Source organism: Nerophis ophidion, linkage group LG11, assembly GCF_033978795.1.
Source record: "Nerophis ophidion isolate RoL-2023_Sa linkage group LG11, RoL_Noph_v1.0, whole genome shotgun sequence".
Classification (NCBI taxonomy): domain Eukaryota; kingdom Metazoa; phylum Chordata; class Actinopteri; order Syngnathiformes; family Syngnathidae; genus Nerophis; species Nerophis ophidion.
The window spans coordinates 25699026-25721415 of record NC_084621.1 but is presented as its reverse complement, the minus strand read 5'-3'; the positions used below and the strand labels follow the sequence as shown (position 1 = coordinate 25721415).

General features: G+C 36.9%; 1 protein-coding gene across 7 annotated transcripts in view; it reads left to right on the top strand.

Annotated features, from left to right (window-relative positions):
- satb1b (SATB homeobox 1b) overlaps positions 1-22390 on the top strand; it is a 210205-nt gene that overhangs the window by 114216 nt on the left and 73599 nt on the right. For all 7 annotated transcript variants that reach the window (XM_061915459.1, XM_061915464.1, XM_061915463.1 and 4 more), the window contains exons 6-8: positions 5433-5544; positions 9092-9169; positions 21008-21504. In XM_061915459.1, the coding sequence (XP_061771443.1) occupies positions 5433-5544; positions 9092-9169; positions 21008-21504 (687 nt within the window). The remainder of the gene's footprint in view (positions 1-5432; positions 5545-9091; positions 9170-21007; positions 21505-22390) is intronic.

Here is a 22390-nt window from a genome sequence, read left to right as displayed (position 1 = left end):
GATGGTAGCTGATAGAAGAATGTAGAAGGAATATGGTAAAAGAAAGTAACTGGTAAAAGATGGTAGAACATAGAATAAGGAAGGTGGCAGAAGAAAGTAGCAGGCAGAGGATTGTAGCTGATAGAAAAATGTAGAAGGAATATGGTAAAAGAAGGTAGCTGGTAGAAGATGGTAGAACGTAGAAGAAGGTAGACACATGTAGAAGAAGGTAGACACATGTAGACAAAGGTTAAAGAAGGTAGACCAATGTAGAACAAGGTAGTCAAGGGTCGAAGAAAGTAGACTAAGGTGGAATTAGGTAGAACATAGAAAAATGTTGAAGGTAGAAGGTAGCAGGTAAAGGATGGTAGCTGATGGAATAATGTAGAAGGAATATGGTAATATAAGGTAACTGGTAGAAGATGGTAGAACATAGAATGAGGAAGCTGGTAGAAGAAAGTAGCAGACAGAGGATGGTAGCTGATAGAAGAATGTAGAAGGAATAGAAGAAAGTAGCTGGTAGAAGAATTTAGAAGAAGGTATTTGGTAGCAGAAAACCGAAGGTGGAAGGCAGTACATGGTAGTACAATATAGAAGAAGATAGGGTGTTCAAGTAGGTAGTATAAGAAGGTTGAACACAGTAGGTATGAAGTACATGGTGGAAGAAGGTGGAAAAAGGTAGTAGAATTTAGAATGATGTAGTAGAACATTGAGGAAAATAGAAGAAGGTAGAAAAAGGCTACACCAGGGTCAAATAAGGTAAAACATGGTAGAAAAAGTAGAAGGCCTTAGCAAATATAAGAAGGTAGTAGAAAGTAGCAGGTAAAGGAAGGTAGCTGATAGAAAAAGATAAAAGGAATGTGGTAAAAGAAGGAAGCTTGTAGAAGAAGGTAGACATAGGCAGCTAGTAGTAGAAGGTGAAAGTGGAAGGTAGTAGATGGTAATAGAATATAGAAGAAGGTAGGTTGGTGAAGTAGGTAGTAGAATAAGGTAGAACATGGTAGAAGTAGGTAGGAAGGACATTATGGAAGAAGGTTGAAAATGATAGCAGAATGTAGAAGAAGTCAATAGAACGCCGAGGAAGGTAGTAGAATGTAGAAGAAGGTAGTAGAAAATAGAAAAAGGTAGAAGAGGCTACAACATAATGGAAGAGGTAAAACATGGTCGAAGAAGGTAGTAGAAAATAGAAGAAAGTAGTAAAAGGTAGAAGAAGGTAACATAGGCTACAACAATTGTAGGATAATGTATAACATGGTAATTGGGGGGATAATAAGGTAGTAGAAGTTAGAAGAAGTTTGAAGAGGCTACAACCTGGTAGAGAACGGTAGAACGTGGTAATAAAAGTTAGAATAAGACCGTAGAACAAGGTAGTCGAAGGTAGATCATGGTAAAATAGCCCTTCTTTACAGTCACCCGGTGGTTGACTGGCGTCCAATCCAGAGTGTAGTTGACCTTGTATTGCCAAAGTGAATTGGGATAGACTCCAGCCTCAGTAGTGACCCTGAAAGTAGTATCAGTTCTAAGCAGATCCTGATCAGGTCCATGACAGAGACTGGAGTATATGCAAACTGACTTCAGGCAAAAAGTAAACCATAGCATGAACAGGTTGCCAGGAAGTAGTAGTACAGGTAGTAGTAGTAGTAGTAGTAGTATTTGTAGTAAGTACATGTCTATGGATGTTCTCATTCATCCAGGTCATTATATTCTCAGGTCATTCAAACAATGGCAACTAGACTGTTCAGTTTTTCTTAGAAGACGTTTGGCCTCTCATCAAAGTAGGCTTCACCAGTCCACGCTCCCAGACTCAGATTGTTCAGATCTATTCTAGCGTCCAGTCACTAGACTAGACTAGACTCCACTAGACTAGACTAGATCTGACCAATCTAAGTCTATGAGTATGAACGATTTAAACCTTCTTGGATGAGAGGTTCGCAGCCGAGTGTGAAGCGACTGGGATGAGAATCAGCACCTCCAAGTCTGAGTCCATGGTTCTCGCCCGGAAAAGGATGGAGTGCCATCTTCGGGTTGGGGTGGAGCCCCTGCCCCAAGTGGATGAGTTCAAGTACCTCGCAGTCTTGTTCACGAGTGAGGGAAGAGTGGATCGTGAGATCGACAGGCGGATCGGTGTGGCATCTTCAGTAATGCGGACGCTGTATCGATCCGTTGTGGTGAAGAAGGAAGTGAGCAGGAAGGCAAAACTCTCAATTTTCTCTCATATGAGCAAGTTTTAATGTTGTAAATGTGATGTTTTATGTGTTGTTTACTGTTTTAAATGTAACCTTGCTGCTGCCCTCTTGGCCAGGTCTCCCTTGGAAAAGAGATCTTTGATCTAAATGGGATTTTACCTGGTTAAAAAAAGGCTAAATAAATTTACCGGTCGATCTCCGTTCCCATCCTCACCAATGGTCATGAGCTTTGGGTTATGACCGTAAGAACGAGATCACGGGTACAAGCGGCCGAAATGAGTTTCCTCCGCCGGGTGGCGGGGCTCTCCCTTAGAGATAGGGTGAGAAGCTCTGCTATCCGGGAGGAACTCAAAGTAAAGCCGCTGCTCCTCCACATCGAGAGGAGCCAGATGTGGTGATTTGGGCATCTGGTCTGGATGCCACCCGGACGCCTCCTTCGGCAGGTTTTTCGGGCACATCCAACCGGTAGGAGGCCACGGGGAAGACCCAAGACACGTTGGGAAGAATATGCCTCCCGGCTGGCCTGGGAACGCCTCGGGATTCCCCGGAAAGAGTTGGACGAAGTGGCTGGGGAGAGGAGAGTCTGGGCTTCCCTGCTTAGGCTGCTGCCCCCGCGACCCGACCTTGGATAAGCGGAAGAAGATGTCTTCTAAGACCAACCAAACAGTCCAGTTGTCATTGTTTGAATGCTCTGAGACTAAAGTAGGAAGTAGTACTACAAACCCCGTTTCCATATGAGTTGGGAAATACTGTTAGATATAAATAAAAACACAATACAATGATTTGCAAATCCCTTTCAACCCATATTCAGTTGAATGCACTACAAAGACAAGATATTTGATGTTCAAACTCATAAACTTTTTTTTTTTTTTTGCAAATAATAATTAACTTAGAATTTCATGGCTGCAACACGTGCCAAAGTAGTTGGGAAAGGCCATGTTCACCACTGTGTTACATCACCTTTTCTTCTAACAACACTCAATAAACATTTGGGAACTGAGGAAACTAATTTTTGAAGCTTTGAAAGTGGAATTCTTTACCATTCTTGCTTGATGTACAGCTTAAGTTGTTCAACAGTCCGGGGTCTTGTTGTCGTATTTTACGCTTCATAATGCGCCACACTTTTTCGATGGGAGACATGTCTGGACTGCAGGCGGTCCCGGAAAGTACCCGCACTCTTTTACTACGAAGCCACGCTGTTGTAACACATGGCTTGGCATTGTCTTGCTGAAAGAAGCAGGGGCGTCCATGATAACGTTGCTTTGATGACAACATATGTTGATCCAAAACCTGTATGGACCATTCAGCATTAATGGTGCCTTCACAGATGTGTAAGTTACCCATGCCTTGGGCACTAATACACCCCCATACCATCACAGATGCTGGCTTTTGAACTCCGCGCCTATAACAATCCGGATGGTTATTTTGCTCTTTGTTCTGGAGAACACCCCGTCCACAGTTTCCAAATATAATTTGACATGTGGATTCGTCAGACCACAGAAGACTTATCCACTTTGCATCAGTCCATCTTAGATGAGCTCGGGACCAGCGAAGCCGGCGGCGTTCCTGGGTGTGGTTGATAAATGGCTTTCGCTTTGCATAGTAGAGTTTTAACTTGCACTTACAGATGTAGCGGCCAACTGTAGTTACTGACAGTGGTTTTGTGAAGTGTTCTTGAGGTCATGTGGTGATATCCTTTACACACTGATGTTGGTTTTTGATGCAGTACTGCCTGAGGGATCAAAGGTCCGTAATATCATCGCTTACGTGCATTGATTTCTCCACATTCTCTGAACCTTTTGATGATTCCTTGCAATGGCTCGTTGAGAAATGTTGTTCTAAAACTGTTCGACAATTTGCTTACAAATCGGTGACCCTCGCCCCATCCTTGTTTGTGAATTACTTAGCATTTCATGGAAGATGCTTTTATACCCAATCATGGCACCCACCTGTTCCCAATTAGCCTGCACACCTGTGGCTGTGGGATGTTCCAAATAAGTGTTTGACGAGCATTCCTCAACTTTATCAGTATTTGTTGCCACCTTTCCCAACTTCTTTGTCACGTGTTGCTGGCATCAAATTCTAAAGTTAATGATTATTTGCAAAAAAAAAATATCGGTTTGAACATCAAATGTGTTGTGTTTGTAGCATATTCAACTGAATATGGGTTGAAAATGATTTGCAAATCATTGCATTCCGTTTATATTTACATCTAACACAATTTCCCAACTCATATGGAAACGGGGTTTGTACTTATCCATGTTTGAGGCTAGAGTACAGGAGAAATGATCTAGTACGCACTCGTGCAGCAGCGTCGCAGGCCAGTTACTGATCAGTGAGGAAGCTTTAAAGAGTGTGGTCCTATTTTTCATGACAAGAAAGAGAGCTGCCGGAGAGGTCACGGGGTCAGAGGAGCATCACGGGCCCGCTGAGCGTGCGAGCAACCTCCCCCAGCGCCTCCATGATGGAAAGTGATAAAGATGGCATACCTGTAATTTCAAAACAGATGGCTGGGCTCTCGTGAATATGTATGACGATCGAAAACAGTTTTTTCTCCCGCGCCAACCTCCGTATTCACCCGCAGGCCAGCAAGGTGTTAAAACATTCATTTTAATAATGAAACCGCCACGGAGGAGAAGGATCTCGCCTCTTTGTTTATCTCCGAGGAGGAGGTGGAAGAGGAGGTCCGCCGTGAGTGGATGCGGCGAGAGCGCAGGCTCGACATGCTCGCCGCGACCCGCCAACTCCTTGAAGTCGAAGTTCCTAACAGATTGTTTAAATGAAGAGCGTGTCTGCGCCGCGCGGTCCAGATGCTGCCGCCATACTTGTGAGATAAATACCACGCCGGGCCTTTTGAAGGTAAATATCTCCGATGTTGACTCCGGCAGATGCGGAGCTGCACTCACAATTAGAATCAAAGAAGAAGAAAAAAAAAAGACTCTTCAGACAAACTCAGTGGCATTTGATAAGAGAGAACAGATAAAGCCTTGTTTGATTTCAATTTCTTTCACGAGACCCCAAACTGCATGTTTCACTCGCCTTTTCCTCCCCTCTTCTTTCTTCCTCTCTTCCAAAGCGCAGAGTTGCTCCGCACACGTTCTCGTTTTATTTTATTATTATTATATTATCATTATTTTTTCACTTTATTTGTTGTGACAAACCGCTGTGTCGCCGCATGTTTCACAAGTGTTAACGTTTTGTCCGCCTTTTGCACGGCGGGATTCTAACGTCTGCCTCTCTCGCTTTCTCAATCAATCTCTCTTTCAGAGTATGATTTCCTCCATTGTCAACAGCACTTACTATGCAAATGTGTCGGCGGCAAAGTGTCAGGAATTTGGGCGCTGGTATAAACATTTCAAGAAGACAAAGGATATGATGGGTAAGCAAAACCGACGGAGGGTGGGTTGCAAAGTATGACACGCACATGCTTTTGTTTCTGGCACACACGCTAATACAATATGTTCTCCGACTAACTGTCTCTTTGTCTTGCTGTCACATGAAGCAGCGACACATTTTTATCTCGTTATCTAATAATTTTAGATGATGCCACACTGTTTAGCAGCTGAGCTGACTTTGCTCTGATCATCCAATATCGAGGCCTCTTTTTATCCGTCTCTCGTTTTGTGTGCAAACATGAATATCCAGGGAGCTGTCGGACGATTTTTGTGAAAGAGTACTTGTTTGGGCAACGCTGATTAATGCATTCGAAAGCCGATTAGGGCTGTGTGTGTGTATATATATATATATATATATATATATATATATATATATATATATATATATATATATATATATATATATGTATATATATATATATATATATATATGTATATTTATATATATATGTATATATATATATATATATATATATATATATATATATATATATATATATATATATTTATATATATATATTCATATATATATATGTGTGTGTATATATATATATATATATATATATATATATATATATATATATATATATATATAAATATATATATATATTTATAAATATACATATGTGTGTATATATATATATATATATACACACATATATATATATGAATATATATATATGAATATATATATAGATATATATAAATATATATATATATATATATATATATATAAATATATATATATATATACATGTATGTGGAGTTATGTAATTAACAAATGTATATTATATCATATGCGTATACATATGTATATATATTTATATATATATACGTGTACACATATATATATATATGTGTGTGTATATATATATATATATATATATATATATATATATATATATATATTACGTATTTATTCAGGGAAACCTGCGAAACAGGCTTGTAGGGATGACGTAGCCTCTGTATACAGTATATATATATATATATATATATATATATATATATATATATATATATATATATATATATATATATATATATATATATATAAACACACACACATATATGTACATGTTACTTTAAATGCGTTCGCCCCCGTTCATTTTTTTTCTTCCCAATGTGGACCCCAAGTCAAAAGGTTTGGACACCCCTGTTTTAAGGTGTATCCTTAATCTTCTAACAAGTGCAAAAAAAGTGAGTTAATATTACCAATAAAGTAGGTGTGTCTTAATACTAATATTTTGGTACCGATATCCAAATGTATTAACGATACTTTCCGCTACTTTTCAAAATATAGGGGACTACAGAAGAAATTTCAATATTGGGCTCATTTTAACTGAAAATATTGCCATACATTAGACATATGCTTCTTTTTGCACTCAAAGAACAATTAAATATGATTAAAATAAAAATCGTAAGTAATTGTACTCACTGGGCTTTTTTTTTATTGCACTTATAAAATTGTAAATTGTTTTTCAATAAATATAGCCTCCCATAATCCCGGATTAAGTTAGAATAGAACAGAAAGCTTTATTGACATTGTAATCAATGCTTATTGGTTTGTTTGTCACTCTTGGTCTCTGCTTTAAGACAAATACAATCCGTACTAAATACTAAAAAAAATACGCTAAAAGTACACAACTGAGACTTGTAGTAGGTGAAACACACATTTTTAAAGATCGAACACAAATTGTAGGACTTTGGATCATTATTTAATTATTTCACCTGCATTATAGTTTACACAATGTGGGCGGTTTTGACTGCGCTAATAATTGGCAAAGAGCGGCTGTGTGCACGTCTACATATCACAGCAGGGGAGCTTGTTGATTACATTACCTTTGAACTTCTTACGCAGGTCTGCATGATTGTTATTTAAATGTTTACCTCAGTTTGAAGCAAAAATTGTTACGCCTTAATGCCACCTTTTGACGAGGCGTGTTTGAAAGCAGCCTCTCCACCCTGTTTCTGCTTGTATGCTTAGCTGTGTGTGCATGCTGACACACTCAACCCCACGACCCCTTTGCTCGGCAGCATGCGGATGTGAACAAAAAAGTACCGGTATTTTTCAAAGGCAGTATTGCATAGTTTTTACTTTATTAGTACCGCGGTACTTTATTAGTACCGGTTTCCCGTTCAACCCTATAATAAAGTGTGCAAAAAAAAAAAAAAAGATCAAACCTGCTGAACGGAACAGGCTCAATGCAAAATAGATATGTGTCCCAACACTTTTGCACAAAGTGTTATTTTGGAACACTGCCCCTTCTGAAATTCAATTACCGATAGATGTTTTTTTTTTCTTTTTTTTAAATGTGTGTCTATATGTGTGTTTAAATATATATGTATATATGTATATATATATACTGTTTGTACACATATATATATGTATATATATACTGTTTATACACATATATATACATGTGTATAAATATGTATATATATATACTGTTTATACACATACATATATATATATATATATACACATATGTATATATATATATATATATGTATATATATATACTGTTTATACACATACACACATATATATATATATATGTATATATATACTGTTTATACACATACATATATATACATACACATATGTATATATATATATACTGTTTATACACATACACACATATATACATATATATATATATATATATATATATATATATATGGATATGTTTATCTACATACATACACACACACATAGATGTACATGTTACATGCGTTTGCCCCCACCCAATTATTTTTTATCCCAATGTGGACCCCGAGTGAAAAAGTTTGGACACCCCTGTTTTAGGGCATATCATTTATCATCATACAAGTGCAAAAAGAAGTGAGTTATTAACAATAAAGTGCGGTTGTCTTGATACCAATATTTTTGTACTGATATCAAAATGTATTTCGATACTTTCCGATACTTTTCAAAATAATAGGGGACTACAAAGACATTTCATTATTGGCTTCATTTTATTATTTTTTTAATGTGTATCTACTATATGTGTGTTTAAATATATATTTATACATTTTTTTAATATATTTTTAGTATTTTTTCATTGAATCAATTTTAAAGTCACGCTTTATATTACCGGGTGACAAAATAACAAAAAACCTCCCTCACATTGAATGTAACGCCATCAAGCCGGAGATCTCACTGTTTGTGTATGCGTGCTTATAAAACATTACTTTTTCTTCTTCTGCGGCGGTTGCGTGCGTGGCACCTGTGATGCCACACCAGATAATGCTGACTCAAAGGACCTCCACAGTTCCGCACATGTTGCGATGCTATCTGTTAATGTAGAACGACACGTGGGAACACACACACACACACACACACACACACACACACACACGTTCATATGCCTACTTGTGTGTTTTTAAAGATCAATAACATACTCTGCTAGCATTTCCAGTAAGTAGTGCACTGGTGAAAATACCCTATTTCTCTTTCTCCCCACTGTGTGTTTTGTGTGCGTATGTGTGTGCGTGTGTGTGTGTGTGTGTGTGTGTGTGTGTGCCCTGTAGGCATGCGCCAAACCTCCCAGCTGGAGGGCTACCTGGGGACGTGCGTCCTGCGCGAGAGCCCGCGTGCTAATGCACTAGGTATGTTGCAACATAGGCACAGGCACGCAAAAAACAAAACAAAAGGCGACTCATATTCAGATCGCAGGGTTTACAGCGGGTCTTCTCCCCAACCTTAGCGCTGTCAAAAAAAAACATCTTGTATTGTCGTAATGTTTTTACCGTTTTGTCATTATTTACACCCGCAGTGATGTGTGGACCGATACTGACGAATAAATACCTGAATATTTTTTTTATATCTATATTTTTTTTGACAGCACTAAGGTTTGGGTCAAGTTTGGGTAGATTTGGAAAAAAGTGGACATCATTAGCCAGAAAATGTAATTTAGAATTACAGTAGTACTTAAGAGTAGAACTATAACAGCATAAACTGACATTTTTGTGGCACAAATGAACGGCAGTGGTATTTTAATATTTGCAAAGAAAAGGTAGTTGGAGGGGGGCCAGCAAGTAAATATTGTATTAAATGGTAATATTATCACAAAATGATATATTGGCAGAGGTACATGTATCATATGTTATTGTTATAATAGTTATTATACAAGCCCTCCAAGGTTTCTCATAGTCATTGTCACCGACGTCCCACTGGGGTGAGTTTTTCCTTGCCCTTATAGAACAGAATGGACTTTATTGTCATTATATTTGCATATAACGAAATTAAGGTAAGGTAGTGGGATCAAATATGGGCACAAAGGGTAATAAAGGAAAAAACGAACAATTGAAATAAACAGACTACTATCCAATAAAAATAATAAGCAATCCTGTACAATGTACAAAACACTATAGAAATACAAAATACTGTACAATATACAGAACAAGACAAGAGTACCGAAGTAATAAATAACAATCAGTGTCAAACGTATTGCACTTGAAGGGTAGTATTGCACAGTAGGATATTATAATTATTATTATAAGTTACGTGGGCTCTGTACCGCGGATGTTGTTGTGGCTTGTGTAGCCCTTTGAGACACTTGTGATTTAGGGCTATATAAATAAACATTGATTGATTGATTGATATATCTTGGCAAAGGTACATTTGTTAATATATATATTTTTATTATTCTAATATTGTATATTGGCAGAAGTAAATATTGTGGTATATATTATTATTGTCATACATGTTATATATTGGCATAAATATTGTGTTGTATATTATTATTGTAGTATTATCTTATGGCAGAGGTAAATATTGTAGTATATATTATTATATTACGGCAGAGGTAAATAGTGTAGTATATATAATTATTGTTATGGATATCATACAATACATTATTTTAGTAATACATATTGTCAAGACATGGACTATGGTGCGGTTTGTTTTCCCGTGGTGCAAAACGACTGGACCGGACATGGCGTGAAGTTAATGATATCTTTAAATTTTAACTCGAAAAGTACAAACAAAACAAAGGGTATAAACAAAAGGCGCTCTCAGAGGAGGTAAAAAACTTGGCTATGAAACAAAACTGTTACTACAATGTAAACTATGGACATAAAACAAAACTTGCAAACGAGAAAGGAGCATGGATCATCAGCACGGAGCAAGGGTGCGTAGAGCGGGGGTCACCAACCTTTTTGAAACCAAGAGCTACTTCTTGGGTACTGATTAATGCGAAGGGCTACCAGTTTGATACACACTTAAATAAATTGCCAGAAATAACCAATTTGCTCAATGTACCTTTATTAAATAAATCTATGTATATTTCTTAAAAAAGGGTATTTCTGTCTATCATTCCGTCGTACATATTTTTCCTTTTACGGAAGGTTTTTTTGTAGAGAAAAAATGATTAAAAAAACACTTAATTGAACGGTTTAAAAGAGTAGAAAACAGGAAAAAAATGAAAATTTAATTTTGAAACATAGTTTATCTTCAATTTCAACTCTTTAAAATTCAAAATTCAACCGAAAAAAAGAAGAGAAAAACTAGCTAATTATTAATAATAATAATTAAAAAAACATTTTATGGAACATCATTAGTAATTTTTCCTGATTCAGATTAATTTTAGAATTTTGATGACATGTTTTAAATAGGTTAAAATTCAATCTGCACCTTGTTAGAATATACAACAAATTGGACCAAGCTGTATTTCTAACAAAGACAAATCATTATTTTTTTCTTCTAGATTTTCCTGAATTTTTTTTTTTTAAAAGAAATTCAAAAGACTTTGAAATAAGATTTAAATTTGATTCTAAAGATTTTCTAGATTTGTCAGAATATACATTTTTTTAATTTTAATCGTAATAAGAAATATTTCACAAATATTCTTCGCCGAAAAAACAGAAGCTATAATAAATAATTACATTCAAATGTATTTATTACTCTTTACAATAAAAAAATAAATTTACTTGAACATTGATTTAAATTGTCAGGAAAGAAGAGGGAGGAATATAAAATGTAATACCTTATAGGTGTTTGAAAATTCTAAAATAATTTTTAAGGTTGTATTTTTTCTCTAAAATTGTCTTTCCGAAAGTTATAAGAAGCAAAGTAAAAAATAAAAGAATGTATTTAAAGAAGTGAAGACCAAGTCTTTAAAATATTTTCTTGGATTTTCAAATTTTATTTGAGTTTTGTCACTCTTAGAATTAAAAATGTCGAGCAAAGTGAGACCAGCTGGCTAGTAAATAAATACAATTTAAAAAATAGAGGCAGCTCACTGGTAAGTGCTGCTATTTGAGCTATTTTTAGAACAGGCTAGCGGGCTACTCATCTGGTCCTTACGGGCTACCTGGTGCCTGCAGGCACCGCGTTGGTGACCCCTGGAGTAGAGGGTGGTAGAGGATGATATCGCCAGGCTGACTGCCTGGCAACTACAGGCTTAAATAGTGCTAAGGTGCTTGAAAACAGGTGCGTGAGTTCAAATGAATCAGGTGCGTGAGTCGTGAGGACAAGTGAACTGGTTGGTAGGCATGGAAACAAAATAATGGAGTGAAAAAACAGGGACTAATGAAGTCTTGAAGTAATCTAACACAACTAAACAAAACATGATCAAAAAGACATGACGTATATCATATATTGTCAGGGGTAAATATTGTCTTTAATGCTGTAAAATTTTAGTAGCCCCTACCAGAACTTTTTTTTAAGCTCCCTAATTACAAGAGTTTTACCCTTTTTTTATTTATTTATTTATCTGAAAATAATTTTATATTATTTCAATCAAGCTTGAATTTCATTTGATGCATGTTTTTAACTAAAACTACTTTGTGGTAAATAAACTGTTCAGTAATTTATCTTCCCAGTGCAAAATACCAAATGTAGCATTATTAAAACATACATATTTATTTCTTCTGGTCACATCACCGGCCGCCATTCAATCCAAGTGCCAACGTTTACCAACACGGGACTAAACGCTTCACGCTACCAGGAGCAACGAACATATTCAAGGGAAATTTGACATTTTATTTTTATCAGTGACTGAACAGGAAGGGGTTAGGAATACATTTGAGGTAAAAATCAATATGAAGCGCACTTAGTAACGCAATATTTTTAGGCGCAATGCGTGATATCCTTATAGGGTGGGCTGGGGTGGGGTTGGGAAGGTTAATGTTTTTTTTATTCAGTCAAGTTGCAGCATTTCATTTTTATCTTTATGGATTTGATAATGTGTTTTTTTTTTAACAGTATTCGTATTTTTTCTTTGCGTCAGTTTTGGATGTCGTTGCACATTTGCCTGCTTGCATCAAAATATTATTGTGTTAAAAAGTTCACATTATGATTGTTTTTCTACATTTAGAACACTTCCCTGTGGTCTACAGCAGTGTTTCTTATCCATAAGGCCGGGGCCTAGACGGCCTGACAATGGGTCAAAAAAATTAAAAATTTCAGTGTCATGATCCGTTTTGTTTAGTTATGTTCTGTTAATTTTGGATTCCCTTAGTTCCTGTTTTGTGCACTTTGGGTGTTTGTTTTGATTACCATGGGTGCTAATTGGGTTCACCTGCCTCTGATTAGTGCTCGGCACGTTCACCTGCTGTTGAGCACTAATCAGAAAGCTATTTATTCACGTTGCTCGCCACAGTTGGAGTGGCTTTATTTTGTCATATGTTGGGGGTCGGGTCGAGATTTGTTCTCCCAGAATGCAGAACGGACAGCTCCGGACGACAGCGTGAGGTAGAAGATGATTTATTAAACATAAATCATACATGTACCAAAAAGACAGAAACAAACAAAAGAAAAATGTGCCCATCGCACGGGAAGCTAAGGCAACAACTTAGCACAGGAATCAAGAACAGGGATACACCAACGTTACGGTTGCATACCGCAAACAATGAAGCCTGTGTTGAGCAACGTGAATAAATAGCTCTCTGATTAGTGCTCAACAGCAGGTGAACGTGCCGAGCACTAATCAGAGGCAGGTGAAACCAATTAACACCCATGGTAACCAAAACAAATACCCTAAGTGCACGAAACAGGAACTAAGGGAGTCCAAAACTAACAGAGCATAACTAAACAAAACATGATCCGGACCACGGATCATGACACTCAGCAGTGGTACTCAGTTGTAATGCACTTTTCCACCACTTGCGGCAGTAATGACATATCAAACAGACGGAAGAAGTCTGGAGCTAAAGTCCATCCATCCATCCATTTTTTACCGCTTATTCCCTTAGGGGTCGCTGGAGCCTATCTCAGCTACAATCGGGTTTGAAGGCGGTGTACACCCTGGACAAGTCGCCACCTCATCAGAGGGCGGAGCTAAAAACAGAGAAGTTTCTTAAGCGCAAAAAAAATGAGTAAAGTGGTGAAGCTTATTTTCATTTGCACTTAATTTTTATTGAAAGTTGAATTGATAAACATATTATGGTTTACTATTAATTGACTATTATTTAAGCACTATGTAATTTATGTTTAATCAGTTTTTATGTATTTTTTTTTCCTGCAGAATATTTTCCTACCGTATTTTTCTGATTATAAATCGCTTCGGAGTATATGTCGCACTGTCGGAAAATGCATAATAAACAATAGACATTTGAAAGGCAATTTTAAATAAATAAAGAATAGTGAACAACAGGCTGAATAAGTCTACGTTATATGGCGCATAAATAACCAACTGATAAGGTGCCTTGTATGTTAACATAACATATTATGGTAAGAGTCATTCAAATAACTATAATATATAGAACATGCTATACGTTTACCAAACAATCTGTCACTCCTAATTGCTAAATCCGATGAAATCTTATACGTCTAATCTCTTACATGAATGAGCTAAATAATATTATTTGATATTTTACAGTAATGTGTTAATAATTTCATAGATAATTCGCTCCTTAATATAAGTCGCACCTCCGGCCAAAAAATGTCAACTTATAGTTTGAAAAATACGGTAAATTTTATTGAAAGTTGAATTGATAAACATATTGTGATTTACAATTAATTTACTATTATTTAAGCACTATGTAATTTATTTTAATTAGTTTTTATGTACCTTATTTTTCGGAATGTAAGTCGCTCCGTAGTATAAGTCGCACCGGCCGAAAATGCATAATAAAGAAGGAAAAAAACATATATAAGTTGCACTGGAGTATAAGTCACATTTTTGGGGGAAATGTATTTGCTAAAACCCAACACCAAGAATAGACATTTGAAAGGCAATTTAAAATAAATAAAGAATAGTGAACAACAGGCTGAATAAGTGTACGTTATATGACACATAAATAACCAACTGAGAAGGTGCCTGGTATGTTAACTTAACATATTATGGTAAGAGTCATTCAAATAACTATAACATATACAACATGCTATACGTTTACAAAACAATCTGTCACTCCTAATTGCTAAATCCGATGAAATCTTCCTCGATGTCGCTTCTAAACAACTCTGACAACTCCAAAGGTATGCGCCGCTTCCTCTTGTCGTTTTCTGCTGCATATTTCACTACGTCCAGCTTGTAATCTGCAGTACATGATTTCCTTTTCGGTGCCATTTTTGTTCAGCCCTTCTCAGTTTTTATAAGTTACCGCCAACGATGAAATGATCCATTTTAATAGCTGCGGCAGTAGCATATAGCATATAGCAGTTAGCATTCCATGACCCACGATGCACTTCTGCCATGACCCTCCCCCGCCGAATTCTTATCGACTGACGTGTATGTGACGATTGCTGACATTTTCTTCGTCTCATCCGCGAATGCGATAAATAATATTATTTGATATTGTGTAATCTGCAGTACATGATTTCCTTTTCGGTGCCATTTTTGTTCAGCCCTTCTCAGTTTTTATAAGTTACCGCCAACGATGAAATGATCCACTTCAATAGCTACGGCGGTAGCATATAGCATATAGCATTCCATGACCCACAATGCACTTCTGCCATGACCCTCACCCGCCGAATTCTTATTAGCTGACGTGTGTGTGACAATTGCTGACATTTTCTTCCGCAAATGAGATAAATAATATTATTTAATATTTTACGGTAATGTGTTAATAATTTCACACATAAGTCGTTTCGGAGTTTACAGTACGTCGCAACCTTGACCAAACTATGAAAAAAACTGTGACTTATAGTCCGAAAAATATGGTAGTATTTATCTTTGTAATCAGCCTGACCAAAGCCTTGATAATAATATTTGTGATTAACACATGTTTTCATGTCATTTGACAAGTGTATCCTGTTAAACTGTAGTTAGGTTGGATACAATTATTGATTACTCCTCAAGAGTAAGATTACTCCTGATTACCAGGGCTGGGAATCCTAGTGGTAGGAAAAGTGTGTGCCAGGGCTGCAACATCGCCTCCGGCGCCCGCTTTTTTTTTTTGGCGAGTGGCATGCTCGCAGGTTCACCTGTGCAAGCCAAGACCACTGCAGGTGAAAGCGAGTCACTTCGCACGGCTCTCATCCGCAACCAACCCCCGTTCTCCTGTCCTGACTCACCCCCGCGGCCGACAACCCATCCCCATTGTGCGTTTAATCCAGGGCTCTTTTGTGGCAGGATTCCACACGAGGACTTTCTGTGGCCCCCCTCCTCTTCCTCCTCCTGCCATGCTCCTCTTCTCTTTTCAATTTGCATGGAAATGCCTCCATGTGTGCCCCCCGGCGCCGACACGCACACACACTCGCATGCGAGTCAATAGCATGCCATACCATCAGAGAGTGGCATTGCCAGGGATTAGGGAGAAGAGATGTGATTATTACCGAGATTTTGGTGTTGTCTTGTTCCTCCCACCCAACCCCACGTAGCCCGTCGCCATCATTTGTTTTTGACAAACGCTCAATAGACTCATCTCGGCCAGGCGCTTTGTGCTCGCTGACACACGCGATTATTGCGTATATTTTTCGAAAACATCCACGTGCTTTAATCTTTCATCTGCTAAAAAACATACATCTTCCTTAAGACCCCGCCTCCCTACGCCCCCATTCTCTGTCCCTCACTCCTCTTCGGCATAACAGCGATTAAATGCCGCTGACAATCCCCGTTTTCTCGTCTTCTATGGCGTGCGGAGGCCGCTCGTCGGAGGTGTTAATGTATGAAATCTTCAACGCTGCCCCCTCACTGGCGCGTGTGAAAAGCCTCGCCATATGTACGTTCACGTTTAAAGACGCTCACCGGCGAAGTTTGATCGATGCATAATCACCGTCGAGATTGTTGTCGTCTTTGAAAGCACCCCGCGACTCGACGGCTGTCACGCGTCGTCAAAGCGCCCTCAGAACCCAAGACGCTCGAAGAATCCCAAAGTCAGTCGTCGGGTTTTTGCACATCAAAATGGAATGCATCTCTCGCCGAGACATTTACAGTACATAAACACTAAAAGAGAGGTCGGCAACCTTTCCATCAAAAGAGCCACATTGCCGCAGCTTTCACTCAAAAAAAGCCCAACTCGTCTGGATCAGTAAAAGTATGGAAGCCTGTTTCCGCCCCTAAAAAGTCATAATTATATGAGATAAAATGGCAACATTATGAGATGTACATTTATAATTATAATATATCAAGTCATAATTATGAGATATAATGTCAAAATATTGAAGTAAGAAAGTCGAAATTATGAGCAAAAAAGTCGTAATTTTGATATATGACGTCTTAATTATGAGATAAAATGTCAATATTATGAGAAAATAAAGTCAACATTTTGAGATAAAAATAATAATGATGAGATATAAAGTCGTAATGAGATAAAATGTCTTAAGTATGAGTTAAAAATGATCAAATAGTCATAATTATGAGATAAAAAGTTGAAATTATGAGATAAAATGTCAAAATTTTGAGATAAAGTCCAAATTATGAGATAAAAAGTCATAATTGTGAGATAAAAGTCAAAATTATGAGATAAACAGTTGAAATTATGAGATAAGAAAGTCAAAATTATGAGCTAAAAACTAATAAATTTGATACACGAAGTCTTATTTATGAGATAAGATGTTGCTATTATTAGAAAAGAAAGTCAACATTTTGAGATTAAAATAATTCTGATGAGATATAAAGTCACAATGAGATAAAATGTCTTAAGTATGAGTTAAGACAGTCAAAATTATCAGATAATAAAGTAAGTCATAATTATGAGACAACAAGTTGAAATTATGTGATAAAATATCTAAATTTTGAGATAAGAAAGTCAAAATTATGAGATAAAACGTCATAATTGTGAGATAAAAGTCAAAATTATGAGATAAACAGTTGAAATTATGAGATAAGAGAGTCAAAATTATGAGCTAAAAACTCATAATTTTGATAAATTAAGTCTTAATTATGAGATACAATGTCAATATTATGAGAAAATAAAGTCAACATTTTGAGATAAAAATAATAATGATGAGATATAAAGTCATAATGAGAAAGTATGTCTTAAGTATGAGTTAAAAATGATAAAATAGTCATAATTATGAGATAAAAAGTTGAAATTATGAGATAAAATGTCAAAATTTTGAGGTAAGAAAGTCCAAATTATGAGATAAAAAGTCATAATTGTGAGATAAAAGTCAAAATTATGAGATAAACAGTTGAAATTATGAGATAAGAAAGTCGAAATTATGAGCTAAAAACTCTTAATTTTGATATATGACGTCTTAATTATGAGATCATTTTTCATTTCATCATTTATTGTTATTCCTTTCATGAGATAAAATGTTGCTATTATTAGAAAACAAAGTTGATATTTTGAGATGAAAATCATTCTGATGAGATATAAAGTCATAATGAGATAAAATGTCTTAAGTATGAGTTAAGACAGTCAAAATTATCAGATAATAAAGTAAGTCATAATTATGAGACAACAAGTTGAAATTATGAGATAAAATATCCAAATTTTGAGATAAGAAAGTCAAAATTGTGAGAAAAAACATTGAAATTTTGAGATAAGAAAATGGAAATTATGAGATAAAAAGTCATCCATCCATCCATCCATTTTCTACCGCTTATTCCCTTTTAGGGGCGCTGGCGCCTATCTCAGCTAAAATTGGGCAGAAGGCGGGGTACACCCTAGACAAGTCGCCTTCTCATCGCAGATAAAAAGTCATAATTATGAGAAAAAAAGTCGTAATAATGAGATAAACAGTCATATTTATGAGGTAAAAGTCTAAATTATGAAATAAGCAGTCGAAATTATGAGATAAGAAAGTCAAAATTATGAAATTCAAATTCATAATTTTGATATATGAAGACTTAATTATGAGATAAAATATGGTTATTATGAGAAAAGAATGTCAACATTTTGAGATGAAAATAATAATGACGAGATATAAATTCGTAATGAGATAAAATGTCTTAAGTATGAGTTAAGTAAGTCAAAATTATCAGATAATAGTCATAATTCCATACATCCATCCATCCATTTTCTACCGCTTATTCTCTTTGGGGGCGATGTTCAAAAAGTCAAAATTATGAGATGAAATGTTGAAATTTTGAGATAAGAAAGTCAAAATTAGCAGATAAACAATCATAATTATGAGAAAAAAATCGTAATTATGAGATAAACAGTCGTAATTATGAGATATAAGTCAAAATTATGAGATAAACAGTCGAAATTATGAGAAAAAAAGTTGAATTATGAGATAAAAAGTTGAATAATGAGAAAAAAAAGTTATACTCATGAAATAAAAAAAGTCTGAATCTTGAGATAAAAACTCGAAAATATGAGTTTAAAAATTGCGATGAGGAGGTGACTTGTCCAGGGGGTACACTGCCTCCCGCCCGAATGCAGCTGACACCCCCCTGCACCCCCGAAGGGGAAAAGCGGTAGGAAATGGATGGATTGATGGATGAGTTTAAAAACGGAAACTATGAGATAAAAAAGTCAAAATTATGAGTGTCACACTGGCAACTTTTTATGTCATTGTTTTTATTTTTATATCACATAATTTTTACCTTTCATCTCATAATTGGGACTTTTTTATCTCATAATTTAGACTTTAATTTCTCATAATTTACACTTTTTATATCATAATTATGACCTTTTATCTCATAATTTCAACTCAAAATTACGACCTTTTCTCTCATAATTTCATCACAAAATTACGACATTTTCTCTCGTAATTATGACTTTTTATCTCATAATTTTGACATTTTATCTCATAATTTAGTTTTTTTTAACATTATAATTTCGATGACTTACCATTGTGGTATTTTTATTTTCAGTGGTGGAGACGGGCTTGCATTGCACAGCATAAGACAGCTTCTAAACTTTTAAAAGTTTTTATCTTGTTATTTTACAAGCACAACAAAAATTCTCAATCAGAAATAAAGTCTGTTTTTCTCTAAACTTTTTAGATTTTGAGATGTATTCGGGGTTGGTTTACAGTAGGCAACACTGTAAGCCCACTGGGGCAGTATAGCTCGGTTGGTAGAAATTTGAGGGTTCCAGGTTCGATTCCCACTTCCGCCATCCTAGTCACTGCGGTTGTGTCCTTGGGCAAGACACTTTACCCACCTGCTCCCGGTGCCACCCACACTGGTTTAAATGTAACTAAGAATTTAGATTTCACTAAAGCGCTTTGAGTCACTAGAGAAAAGCACTATATAAATATAATTCACTTCACACCCACACACCTTCCTCAAACACGTCCAATCACCAGTCAGGATACATTCATGGCCGCACAAACTCTTTATTTCCTCCAATCTTGCATCAAACCAGTCTTTCTCAAACAGTGGGGGCTCCTGTGACCCCGGGGAACATGCTTTATCAGTATCATGCAGTCTCATGCTTCAAACCCCGCTTCGAAAACCTCTGCACTACAGTATCCTTTAATCCTGACTTCTTTACTTTAATATATAAAAATAGCAGCTCAAATTTTTTTATTCATTTTTGTTTTGTAGGTTAAAGTGTTTTATATATTGTGCTCCTGAGGTAATGCTGCTGATCTATTTAAATGTATCGGTTTTATTTGAGTTACATTTTATTTTTCCGTATCAAATAGTTAGTCAGTCAAATTATATATATGTATATATATATATGTGTGTGTGTGTGTGTATATGTATGCATGTATGTATATATATATATATATATATATATATATATACATACACACACACACATATATATATATATATATATATATATATATATATATATATATATACATACACACACACACATATATATATATATATATATATATATATATATATATATATATATATATATATATATACTTTAAATACTTTTTATACTATCATTGAATTCTTCTAAACAACAATGTTGATAAAGTTGATCTTTTTCATCTGTATTTATTAATTTTTTTATTAAATGTAATAAGGATACAATGTTATGCAAAGGGCGTACTTAGGGGGGCGTAACCGAGAGTAATTAAGAAGCATCAAACCAACGTGTATTTTTTTCCACATTTGGCTTGTTTTTTTCCCTTCTTAGTCCTGCTTTGTATTCTCAAACCATCTTTCTTCTTCTTCTTCCCCCTACCCCTTTGTCGTCTAGCCGAGATGGACGCTCTGTCGGACCTCTCCCCGCCGGGCTCCAACCACAACCACCTGGGCTTCTCCCAGCAGCAGCAGCCCATCCCGGGCAGCACGGCGGAGCAGACGCCCTCCTCACCGGTGCCGCCGCTGTCTCACGCCCCGCCGCCGCCCCACGGGGGCCAGGCGGGCGGCCGGCAGCCCCAGCTCCCCGGCCTGCACCACCCGGGCCTGGTGTCCACGCCCATCAGCCCGCAGCTGGTCAACCAGCAGCTGGTGATGGCGCAGATCCTCAACCAACAGTACGCCGTCAACCGCCTGCTGGCGCAGCAGTCGCTGTCGCAGCAGTACCTCAACCACCCGCCCGTCAACCGCGCCTCGCATGGCAAGCCCCTGGAGCCTCCGGTGGGCTCCAACACGGAGGTGTCCTCCGAAATCTACCAGTGGGTCCGGGACGAGCTCAAGAGGGCCGGCATCTCGCAGGCCGTCTTTGCACGCGTCGCCTTCAACAGAACCCAGGTGAGGCGGGGCGACTGGGCTTAGTGCTAATGCTAATGCTAATACATGCATTAATCAACATTTCTTAAACAACAAGACCTTTTGTAATATCACAAGGTTCCACTTTAGTCGCTTGTTAAAAGTCAGAAATTTTATTTTCGTCTCGTCCAGTGTTTTGTCAAATTAGTTGGACAACTTTATCTCCACAGTCATCAGCTGTGTGGCTGAGTGTGGAAAAAAGAAAAAGGAAAACAAAAACCAAGAAGAATCTTATCATGGTAGTTATGGTGCGTTCAATTTGTACTGGGAAGTTGCAATTTCCGGGTTCCTGTCCGAAATTTATTCTCGGAAAGTCGGCGAGTACTCACCACCCTCGAGTTGGCTAATAATATGGCTGCTCTGAGTGTAAACAATACTAGAAGCTTCTGTTATAACTAGGAGTGGGCAAATTAATGCGTTAATTACGAGTTAACTCATCAATCTATTAACGCCAACAATTATTTTATCGCGTATTTGCGTATGTTGTTTACATGCTTTTATTTTGTTAACGCCTTTTCTTATAAAGATGGCGGCGCCCGGACGGACTTCGGCGTGGAGGGGCTGTTGGTAAAGATGGAACATTTGGCAAAAATACCGGACAATTCTGCAAATTTCATGGCTGGCTTACAGCGTGGTCACTTCGGGATCACTTACGACCGCCAGACAATTCTGGATGTGGATAGATTGGGCCGTTTTGGACTGAATAACGCGTGCTTGCTAGACCGGCTAGCTAGCATGGGAATACTTTGCCGGCTACATCCAGCTGCCTGTGAAGCAGCGGAGTACATGTGTTGTCTGTCTATTTATGAATAATGCAGACGAGGAGTGTTGGCTGAGTTCTTAACGTTTACTTTCAGATCGTGCATGT